Source organism: Tachyglossus aculeatus, chromosome 22, assembly GCF_015852505.1.
Source record: "Tachyglossus aculeatus isolate mTacAcu1 chromosome 22, mTacAcu1.pri, whole genome shotgun sequence".
In the NCBI taxonomy this organism is placed as follows: Eukaryota; Metazoa; Chordata; class Mammalia; order Monotremata; family Tachyglossidae; genus Tachyglossus; species Tachyglossus aculeatus.
The window spans coordinates 30589244-30601529 of record NC_052087.1 but is presented as its reverse complement, the minus strand read 5'-3'; the positions used below and the strand labels follow the sequence as shown (position 1 = coordinate 30601529).

The 12286-nt window shown below is 42.1% G+C and overlaps 1 protein-coding gene across 1 annotated transcript in view; it reads right to left on the bottom strand.

Moving 5' to 3' along the window:
• Positions 1 to 1178: 1178 nt before the first annotated feature.
• PTPRJ (protein tyrosine phosphatase receptor type J) overlaps positions 1179 to 12286 on the bottom strand; it is a 98453-nt gene continuing 87345 nt past the window's right edge. The window contains exons 44-47 of the mRNA XM_038765224.1: positions 6348 to 6467; positions 5626 to 5786; positions 3522 to 3657; positions 1179 to 2318 (exon numbers count right to left, since the gene is read on the bottom strand). Coding sequence (XP_038621152.1) covers positions 2160 to 2318; positions 3522 to 3657; positions 5626 to 5786; positions 6348 to 6467 — 576 coding nt within the window. The 3' untranslated portion in view covers positions 1179 to 2159. The remainder of the gene's footprint in view (positions 2319 to 3521; positions 3658 to 5625; positions 5787 to 6347; positions 6468 to 12286) is intronic.

Here is a 12286-nt window from a genome sequence, read left to right as displayed (position 1 = left end):
TTGCTCAGGCCCCAGTCGCATTTGGGGCTATGGGGACAGAAAGTTTCCCCGACTTCCACGCCGCAAAAGGGAAGCTCTTCCCTCAGCTCGTGACAGGCTGCGACGGGGTCGATCTCCCGTCGGGCACCGGCAGAAGGGGCGGGGGCAATGAGCAGAGCTCACGCGCCAACCGGTGTATCAGGGATCCAGGTCCACGACCTTGACTCAGATCCGGCAGGACAGCCTGCCTTTGGAGAGAGCGGAAAATTCAACAAAGTGCAATTTCCATTTGGGGGTGGGGGGCGGGTATTCCCCCAACACCAAAACATCACCTCCACCTTTGCGTTTTAACCCTTTCTGTACCTTAAAGAAAAAAAATAGTCCACCTGGGAGCCTTATTCAGGGCTGCCACCCACCATGATTCCTCCTCTCTGCCAGAACTACTAGTTTCACTCTCCAGTTTTGGATCCAAGAAAGCCAGTTTGCGGGGGGAGGGTGTGGCAGTATCAGGAGGCAGGCTCCCTGAGCTCAATGGGCATGGGAGGACTTTGGGACTGTGCCCCACTTTCAATGGGACACATCTGTCTAAAGCTTATAGCAGATCGGGTTAGGCTCATTAAGGAGAACAGCTACGGAGGCTTTCGCCTTGCCTTCATAAGACCTTAAATACTTCATGTCTATTCACGAGTATAAACTCAAACATCTTCACAAAACAACCTGGACCTTAACCAGAAAAGGTTACAAGTAAATCCTTCCATTCTAATGCCTTAAGACGTTTCCAATTTTGTGTACCAGTAAAATAGAACCCACACTAGTTGTTGAATCCTTGGGAAATATACACCTAAAGCAAAACAAACAAACAAAAAACTGTCAACTTAAAAACAGGTCAAAGTAAATACAGCAGCAGTACATGGAATAAGACTTTTAAAAAATAATTACATCTTCGATACAAATTACAACATTTTTTACACCTTCAGTCGGACGCACAAGTATGACTGATTAAGGGGTTTGGTATATACAGTAGATACCTGTATGTGTCAAGTTCGGTAAGAGACCAAAAAGCCAGTTGACCCCCATGGGGCCAGTTGGACACTCCGACGCTTACACTGAAGTTTTCACAGACCCACATGCCCATTTGAAAAAAAAAATAAAAATAAAAGACACACACACACACACATACACACATATACAGGAACAATAGACACACACACATAAAATGCCAACCTGAGTAAAAACTCTACTAAAAAACATAGAGCATTCATTAATCACTAAATCACATATTGCACCTTTAAATAATCTTTCTTACTATACATGGAAACAACAGAAAGGGTAGGGAGCGTGGAAGGAAGATCATGTCACTACAGGGGTAGCTCTTCCCCTTCTTCTCACCAAAGCTCAAAGTGACATCTGCAGTCCACTCCATCCCAACTTGCAAGCTGGAAGAGATGAAGGCTTGCCAGAAATCAGATGAGCAGAAAGGGGTGTGACACAATAAATGGGAAGGAGGGAGAGGACAGCCTCCTCAACAAAGGGAACCGGAATGTTACTAAGAAGGCTAAGTCTTTATGCTAAGCTAAGTCTTTAAATATACTGTATATCCCAATTAGAAGATTCCATACAAAAATATATATTTATATCTCTACCGATTTTTGCCTATGGAAGCATAATTAGGAAAGGCACATGTTCAAATATAAAATCCACTTGGAGGAGGTACTATGTACCCACGCCCAGTGCTATTAACAACCACAATTATGCATATGTTCCATCAGCTAGATTTGAAGATACAGTAGGTAAAAATAGACTTCGTTATACTTAAAATATATTCACCCTAACATGACCCTGGCTTCAGTATGTGGACTTTATAAAACCGTAAAAAAAAGAGCCTGTGTCATTTAGAAAAAAAAGAACAGAGAGCTTACCTTTTCTGGCTTTTCTGAAATTCTCACAGAAAGGGCAACCCCCTCCTACTGTTAATCAGAAACTACCTTATTACGCGTCCTTACTGTCTGACTTTCCGTTTGCAATTTTAGGTGTACACCGTTAAGCCTTCAAAATTAGCCATAACGAAACAGAACAAAAAAAATGAAGACACCGTACATGTAAAAACATATCCACAGTGCATTTCCCTTTCCTGTGGGCAGGACAGTCTGGAGAGTTCCCGGAGAGGTTGTCCTTTGGAATTAAGCAATGAAACCATTTGTCTTCCCAAAAGTTGTCACGGGGGTAAGGTTTTCATAGATTGTCATGGCAGTTGTGTTTTGGTAGATAAGATCAGTCTTGGAGTCTTTCTGGGACTTGATAATATCCCACACACACTGATTGAGGAAGACATACTGGTCCTGGAAACAAAGTGGAAGAGGACATCAGTGAAGGAAAGTTTGAGGCCCAGGACCAAGTGAATTCATTTACAAAGGAGCTTGGAGACCTGGTCAACACAAAGATTGACAGGCCATGAAACGCTGATACAGTGTATCAGGGAAGTTAGTCTGTGCAGCAAAGGCAGTTTATTCACACACACACACACACACACACACACACACACACACACACACACTCTGTCTCTCTCTCTCTCTCTCACTCTCACACACAGAGTTTCGTGAAATCAAAATTGGATTAGTGGTTGTATTTTACAGGCAATATCCTGTCTGCTTTCTCACAAGGCAATTCTAAAATTCCCTCACTTCTTTGAAGAAAACCTTTTATTCCCTTATACCTCACATGGAATTTCTTGTATATTACGCCTCATAAATTTAGCCTTAGAGAAACAATCCAATATTGCCGTGGCCTCAACTGCTAGGGTTTGGAATCATCCAGCTTTATTCACAGCTATGCCAATACAGTTAATAAGGTTCACTAACAGTGAGTAGTACCTTACTGAGTAAGTACTTCAAAACTACTTCAAAAACATGATCCTATTTAGGCTCTCATACCATTTTTTACATACAACACCAGGAAGTGTTTCTTTGCTCCCAAAGAAGAGGGACTTGCCAAAAATTGTACAATGAATTCAGTGAGGCATGCACAGAAATTGAACTCAGGGCTCCTGAAAGTCAGTTCAACTTTTGCTTCACTAAACAGTACCTACATGGTATATTTAGCAAGTCACTGTCCATCAGTTTCAATTCAATAAGAAAAATATCCTGACACTCACCACCAAATTGGGGGAAAGGTATCTGAGCTGAAAATGCTTACAAAGAACAGAACATCGAGAAGCAGTGTGGCCTAATGAATGCAGCATAGGCATGGGAGTCTGAAGGCTCTGGGTTTACTCCCGGCTCTGCCACTTGTCTGCTGTGTGACCTTGGTCAAGTCATTCAACTGCTCTGTGCCTCAGTTACCCCATCTGTAAAATGGGGATTAAGACTGTGTACTCTATGTGGGACACGGATTGTGTCCAATCTGATTAGCTTGTACCTTCCCAGCATTTAGTACGGTGCCCAGAACATAGTAAGCACTTAACAAACAGCCTAAAAAAGGTACAGTGGCATGCGACACTTTCAAACTGATTCTGTGGTTTTAAAAACTGCAAAGTTTGACGATACCTCTGTTTGCACCATTAAAGGTCGATGCATGCGAAGGTCGTACACTATCCCGTATACATCAACGTTGTTCTCATTCTCCATCTGATAGATAAGTCGATCAATGGCAATGAAAGTTCCTGTTCTTCCAACTCCAGCACTGAAAAAACATAAAATAAAATAAAGTAGACACGCGTCATGTAGATTGTATGGTCCTTAAGGGCACACAGTAAGCGCTCAATAAATACGACTGATGATGATGATGATGATGATCATGTCTACCAACTCCGCTGAACTGTACTCATTCATTCAATCGTATTTATTGAGCACCTGTTGTGTGCACAGCATTGTTCTAAGCGCGTGGGAAAGTACAGTACAACAATAAACAAGACACATTCCCTGCCCACAAGGACCTTTATCTCCCAAGAGCATAGTGTGCACACAGTCAGGACTCGATAAATATCACTGATTGACTGATATAGCTGCACCGGGGTGTTTTCTTTTTAATAAAAAAAGGAGAAACCCCACCTCCTAATTAGCTGCATGTTTGCTGCCATTGTCCATAATCAGCCCCAGCAAGTCTGCTCAACTACACTGAGAACGTAGGAAAATACTTTGAATCTCAAGTACAAGCAGAACCACCTCGGCTTCATAGTCCTTGGGAATGAATCAAGATCAGGACAGCAGCATCACGTAGTGAAAGGACTGAGGCCTCTCATCTATGAATTGGACAGCAATTCCAGTCAAATGAAACCCAAGACATTACTACCGCCATTCGGCCAATCAGTTTAAGAAATCAGTAAAAGTCTGTGAGAAGCAATGTGGCCTAGTGGAAAGAGCAAGGGCCTAGGACTCTAAGGACCTGGGTTCTAAACCCAGCACTGCCACTTGTCTGCTATGTGACCTTGGGCGAGTCCCTTAACTTCTCAACACTGCAGTTAACATCTGTAAAGTGGGGATTAAATCTTCCTCCCTCCAATTTATACTGCTGTGAGCCCTATGTGGGACAGGGACTGTGTCCAGCCTGGTTATGTTGTATCCATCCTAGTGCTTGGCACATATTAAGTCTTAATTTCCATGATTACTTACCATAATTATTAGACTATTACTGGGGAAAACTCGGAGTTTTCATTAGTTACTTGAACACAAATTCAATCAATAGCATTTATTAAGCGATGACTGTAGGCAGAGCACTGTACTAAGCACTTAGAAGAATACAATTTAACATATTTAATAGACATATTTCCCTGGCAACAAGGAACTTATAGTCTCTAAGTACTACTACTTCTATTTTGCAATGTGTCTCTACAAAAGTGGGAGTGAAGGCCATATTAATCAACCAATTGAGAATATAGACTGTGAGCTCACTGTGGTCAGGGATTGTCACTCTTTAATGCTGCACTGTACTTTCCCAAGCACACAGTATAGTGCTCTGCACACAGTAAGTGCTTAATATAATTGAATGAATATTTCTTGAGCATTTACTGTGTGCAGCGTAATGTACTAAGCCTCTGAAAGAGTACTACGTATCAGAGTTGGCGTGGTTAGTGGAAAAAGCCCACGCTTAGGAGTCAGAGGTGGTGGGTTCTAATCCCGCCTCCACCACTTGTCCGCTGTGTGACTTTTGGGCAAGTCACTTAACTTCTTGGTGCCTCAACTGCCTCATCTGTAAAATGGGGATTGAGACTGTGAGCCCTACGTGGGACAATCTGATTACCCTGTATCTACCCCAGCGTTTAGAACAGCGCTCAGCACATAGTAGTGCTTAACAAATACCAACATTATTATTATTATTATTTCCTACCCACAATGAGCTAAAAGCCTAGAGAAGGAGACAGACATTAGTATAACTAAATTATGGATATGTACATAAGTGCTGTGAGGCTGAGGGAGGGATGAATAAAGGGTGCAAATCAAAGGGCAAAGGTGACACAGGAGGAGAGAAAATAAGGGCCTAGTCAGGGAAGGCTTCTTAAAGGAGATGTGCCTTCAATAAGACTCTGAAGTTGGGAAAAGTGATCGTCTATCAGATGTGAAGGGGGAGGGTGCTCCAAGCCAGAGGCAGGACGTGGATGAGAGGCTGGCAGCGAGAAAAACAGAATTGAGATAACAGATGAGATCGAGGTACCTGCAGTGCACCAGAACTGGGCACTCGGGAGGATTTTGCTTCTTAAAGTCATGAACAAGATATCTAAAGTTGATCAGAAGGTCTGTTGTTTCGGGAACTCCGTGATCTGGCCAGGAAGTGAAATGAAACTGTCGCAGAGGGTGTCCTTCATTCGTCTTGCTCTATGGGAGATGGGAGGAAAATTAATCAGAAGTAGAGAAAAGCACTCCCACCCGACAGTGTTCTTCACTGTCCTCTGGGGATCTTCAGGCATTAGATAAGAATATAATGGACAAGGGTAAATTAGTAATAGGCCATTCCCATTCATTCTTAGTCCAAAGAAGTATGTATTTCTCTTGCCTCTTGGGGCCGAAATAATTTTCATCAGAAAAGAATATTAGATTCCCATTAATGTTGGTCACTTGGACCTGAATCTATAGAGGAGTCATTTCAATAGCCAGATCAGTAGCTTTGCATTTTAATGCCAATCTTCCACTTTTCAATTTTTGCTTGATAAACGCAGCTTTTAATATTTAATAGTTTCAATGAACGGAATTCATTTTAATAAACCTATTAAACTTTATCCGATAAAGGGTGAAAGTTCAGTCGTCAGACAGAAAAGGAGAAATTGCTTATTCATTCAGATTTGACATTTTCTTTAAAGCCACCATTCTCAAAGCAAATCACCAATTATTCATAAAGGCACTAAAAGAGAAAGAGAAAGCGTATTGTGAATTACTCACATTTTTCACTGTGAAATCCCTAATTGTCCACTCTGGAAGAACAATTTCAGATGTCATTGCCACAGTTATTTCTCCGTAGTGCTGGGCCTGTTTGGAAGGCCAGTACTCCTCACATTTTGTCTAAAACAAAATTAAAAATAAAACAGAGGTGATGTTTTTGAGAAATGCAAATGCATCCCGTGCAACTTCTCACAACATTGAAAACTGATTTCCCACTTCATTTACCAAAGTACATTAGAACAATGCTCTGCACACAGTAAGTGATCAAAATATACCACCGAGGTATGTACAAATCTGTAATTTATTGATATTAATGCATGCCTCCCCCTCTAGAATGTAAGCTCATTGACAGGGAATGCATCTGTTTATTGTTATATTGTACTCTCCTAACCACTTAGTACAGTGCTTTGCATACAGTAAGCATTCAGTAAATGTGATTGAATGAATGAATATGTACAGGAGAAACTATGGTAAAGGCTGTTCTATTATACAATTCCAGATTTCCTTAATACACAAAGACACAATGCAAAGGATAAAACAGAAAGAAACACTAGACTCTTTGTGTGACATTATACAAGTCACAACTTCTCTGTACCTCAGTTAACTCACTTATAAAATGGGGATTTAAGCTTGTGAGCCCGATGTGGGACAAGGACTCTATCCAAACTGATTAGCTTGTATCTACCCCAGCACTTAATACAGTGTCTGGCACATAGTAAGCACTTGACAAATACCAATAAATTTATATATGGCACTCTAAGAAGGAAATGTAGGGCCAAAATGGAATCTTACACCCTATTTTCACTATTCTGAGTAATTACATTAGTTCACTGCAACCTATGAATCCAACAGTTCCAATCCATCAGCACAGCAGTGGAGTTCGCAAAAGCAAGAAAGGGATGCATCCAAACTGCGGCCACGCTAATCCAAGCACTTATCATATCCCGCCTTGATTACTGCAACAACCTCTTCACTGACCTCCCCACCTCCTGTCTCTCCTCTCTCCAGTCCAAGCACACTAAAAAAAAAAACAAACCCACAGTCCACACTCCCCACTTCTCAAAACTCTCAAATGTTTGCCCATCCATCTGCAAGTCAAATGCAAACTCCTTACCGTAGGCTTTCTGGAAGTCAGTCAGCTCTCCCCTTCCTACCTTATTTTGCTGATCTACTACAACCCAGCCCGCACACGCCACTCATCTAACCTACTCTCCGTTCCTCATCTTCTCTATCCTGTCACCAACGCCTTGCCCACATCCTACCTCTAGCCTGGAACTCCCTCACCCTTCATATCTGACAGTTCACCCCTCTCCCCACCTTCAAAACCCCTGCTAAAATCCCATCTCCTCCATGAGGCCAGCCCTGACTAAGCCATAATTTCCCCTATCCACCCTCCCCTCTGACTATGCTCTTGGCTGTATACCCTTTTCGCACTTTCACACTCACCCCAGTCACACAGCATTTATGTAAACAACCTCATAATAATAATGATGGCATTTATTAAGCGCTAACTACATGCAAAGCATTGTTCTAAGCGCTGGGGAGGTTACAAGGTGATCAGGTTGTCCCACGAGGGTAATTGAGGCACAGAGAAGTTAAGTGACTTGCCCAAAGTCACACGGCTGACAATTGGCAGAGCCAGGATTTGAACCCATGATCTCTGACTTTTTCCACTGAGCCACGCTTACCCTGTCTGTAATTTATTTTCCCCTCTGTCTCTCCCATGGACTGAAAACTTTTTGAGCAGGGATCGCATCTACCAACTCTGTTGCATTATACTTCCCCAAGAGCTTAGCACAGTGCTCTGCACACAGTAAGTGCTCATAAATACCACTGCTTGATTGATTCATTGGATGGTTAATTGCTTTCATTGGGGGTCTGGGTTGCCGCACTAGCTGTTTACTCCCAACATCCTGACTTTCTCACTTACGTACTAAAAACCTAAGGCACAGAGACAATTTCCCCAAATTCATATGGTGAATGAATGGCAGAATCACATTTCAGAGTTTCCCTTCTGGCTTTGTCTACTAAGCCACACTGCCTGCACTGGCAGTGAACAAAATAAAATATAGTTACTAAATGACTAATGCTCCTCAGTATTTACTTGTCTCAGGAAGCAGGAGCATTATTTAATCCTTTGCTCACTATTTAAAATGCAGGAAAAAAGACATCGTGTTACTACCCTTGCCAAGACATCTATTCCAATATAAAGCAATCACGCAAATATTCCAAAAAATCCTGATTTTCCCCCGCCCATCAAGTACACTTAGAGAAAAGCCCAAGAAATTAGCAGTTTTTCCTGCACGTGTGGCATCAACTGTACCTCACTTGATAAGTAAATGCGTCTGACATTAATTATGTAGAGGAAATAAGAAAAGGCTATTTGGAATAATGCCAATAAAGGCATTAGTCACAATGTCTACACCAATTTTTCTTCTTAAATTGTGTAAACCAATGTGGTGAAAAGACCATGTCACGAATAGTGGAAAAGGTGAGTGAAGGAGACAATGCATGAAAATCAGGTTTCAGAAACACTAGCTCCTGCCTCTCAGTATTCCAGCTATGGATCCCTGGCTAGTGGGAGACAAAGGACCTGGGTTCTAATCCTGCCTCCTACACAAACCCGGAATTCACGGGGAATGCTCTTAATGCAGATATGACTAAGTGGGATCAAGGATCTTTGTTCTCATTTCCTTTGGAGAAAGAACAGGAAGATTTATTTTTCTACTGAAGTACTTTAGTGTGCCTGGAATTCCGGATCTTATGAAAAGCGTAGCTGTTTGGTTGACGACTGTGTGGGTTAGAATTTGGAAGCGATGTACAGGTAAAAATGGTTTAAGAGACTAAAATGTTCTCCCCTGCCCAACTCTATTTGTGCAAAGATTGTGGAACTCAACCTGGCAGTTCTCAAGACTGTAAGCTCGCTGCAGGCAAGGAATGTGTCTGTTGTTATACTATGCTCTCTCAAATGCTAGGTGCAGTGCTCTGCAAACAGTAATTGCTCAGAAAATGCAATTATGAACGAATGAAGGGCCACAAAATCAATTATGATGGGGCTAACTATATTTTCTTTAAAAATGAAATTATACATTAGTCAGTCAATCATGTTTATTAAGTGACTAGTATAATAATAATAATAATGGCATTTATTGTTTACTATGCGCAAAGCACTGTTCTAAGCATGCAAAGCATTGTACTGGGCTCTTGGGAGAGTACAATATAACAATATGGCAGGTAAATTCCTGCCCACAATGACCTTACAGTCTAAGGCCTTATCTTCCCAGGTTCGTTTGCAACAGTGGCTGAAATATAGTAAGATTAGAATCCAGGTCCTCTGATTTCAGGCCTGGGTGCTTTCCACTAGTCTGTGCTGCCACTTTGCCAAAATCGTCTTGGAGAAGTACCAGACAGGCAATACTGGGACGTAGTAGTAACACTGTCACTTTGGGTATCAGGCATTCCGGGCTCTTCTACTAGTTCTGCCCCTTGCTGTGGGACCTCAGATACAAGAATAAAATCATCAGATAATAGGTGTGGTCTTTGTTAAGCACTTACTATGTACTAAATACCAGGACAGGTACAATATAATCAGACTGAACACCTGGGACTCTAAGTGGGGAGAGAGAACAGGTATTTTATCCCTATTTTACAGTTGAGGAACCCCAAGAAGTTAAGTAATTTGCCCAAGGTCACACAGCTGGCCAACGGCAGACCTGGGATAAGAACCCAGGTCTTCCAACTCCCAGTCCTCTACCCTGGCCACTGGCAGCTAATCCCTGTTACCTGTGTTTAAAATCGGTTCTCAGTGGATAATAAAAATAATTATGGAACTTGCTAAGTGCTTACTATGGGCCAGGCACTGTACTAGGCACTGGAGTGGACACAAACAAATCAGTTGGACACAGTCTTTGTCCTACATGGGGCTCACAGCCTCAATCCCCATTTTCCAGATGAGGTAACTGAGGCATAGAGAAGTTTGATAATAATAATAAGAATAATGATGGTATTTGTTAAGCGCTTACTATGTGCAAAGCACTGTTAATAATAATAATAATGGCATTTATTAAGCGCTTACTATGTGCAAAGCACTGTTCTAAGCACTGGGGAGGTTACAAGGTGATCAGGTTGTCCCACGGGGGGCTCACAGTTTTAATCCCCATTTTACAGATGAGGTAACTGAAGCACAGAGAAGTTAAGTGACTTGCCCAAAGTCACACAGCTGGCAACTGGCAGAGCTGGGATTTGAACCCATGACCTCTGACTCCAAAGCCCAGGCTCTTTCCACTGAGCCACACTGCTTCTCTACACTGGGGGGATACAAGGTGATCAGGTTGTCCTATGTGGGGCTCACAGTCTTAATCCCCATTTTACAGATGAGGTAACTGAGGCCCAGAGAAGTGAAGTGACTTGCCCAAAGTCACACAGCTGACAATTGGCAGAGCTGGGATTTGAACCCGTGACCTCTGACTCCAAAGCCCGGGCTCTGACTTGCCCAAGGTCATACAGCAGACAAGTATGTGTGTATATACATATATCATATATGCATATGGATATATATCTATATAGATATATTTATGTTGTGTATATGTATTTGTAATTCTATTTATCTATTTTGATGCTATTGATGCCAGTCTACTTGTTTTGTTTTGTTGTCTGTCTCCCCCTTCTAGACTGTGAGCCCGTTGTTGGGTAGGGATTGTCTCTATCTGTTGCTGAACTGTACTTCCCAAGTGCTTAGTACAGTGCTCTGCACACAGTAAACGCTCAATAAATACGACAATGAATGAAACCTGCTGTATGGCCTTGGGCAAGTCACTTCACTTCTGTATGCCTCAGTTTCTTCACCTGCAAACAGGTGTTTCAATATCTTTTCTCCCTCCTACTCAGATTGTGATCCCCAAGGGGCCTGATTATCACTATCTACCCCAGTGCTTACTACAGTGCTTGGTGCATAGTAAGCTGTTATCAAATGCCACAATTACTAGATAAGGGTAATTCTCAACACCACGTACACTTTGTTTCCATTAATTTAATATCAGTTTCCACTGCCAACCTTACAGTAATCTCTCCATGAATAAAACAGTGTTCTTTTATTGTGAGATGAATACACGAGGGATTTGTTGTTCTCGTGATGCAAAGGCCATCTCCAAACACTAGATTTACTGGAAGCTCGGTACAGCTGAACCTCTAGAGTGCATATGCAGTCATTAGAGTTCAAAAATAAAAGAGTTCCATGATTCTGCCATCTTTAATCCCCGGGATATTGCGTTTATCCCCAGTACGAAACAAGGAGACTGGCAAACTTTTAAAATGTGATTTCTTCCAATTTTTACTTGAAAGTTTTAAAACAAAAAAAACCACCTAATTGCAGAAAATACATTTTCTTTTTTAAGCGACTGTACCTTTCACAGACCAGGGAAAATGACCCAACACCCACAGAATAGCCGCAGGTTATGGAAACCAATGGGCCAATGTTAGGGTTTTTGGGGGGTTTTTTTAATGGTATTTGTTAAGCCCTTACTATGTGCCAACCACTGTTCTAAGCGCTGGGGTAGATAAAAGGTAATCAAGTTGTCTCATGTGGGGCTCACAGTCTTAATCCCCATTTTACAGGTGAGGTAACTGAGGTACAGAGAAGTTAAGTGACTTGCCCAAGGTCACACAACAGACAAGTGGTGGAGCCATGATTACATCCTCTGACTCCCAAACCTGTGCTCTTTCCAATAAGCCACGCTGCTTGACAGTCAGTCAGATTTATTGAGCGCTTCCTGAGTGCACAGCACTGTACTAAACGCTACGGAGAGTACACTCTAATAATAAATGTTGTCATGGGAACTCGGAAACCCACATCACCGACCCAATCACCTCTGATCACTCTAGCTCCGTGGGTTTACAGGATATGGGGGTGACCTTCTGCCCATCTTGGACATGTGTCTCCA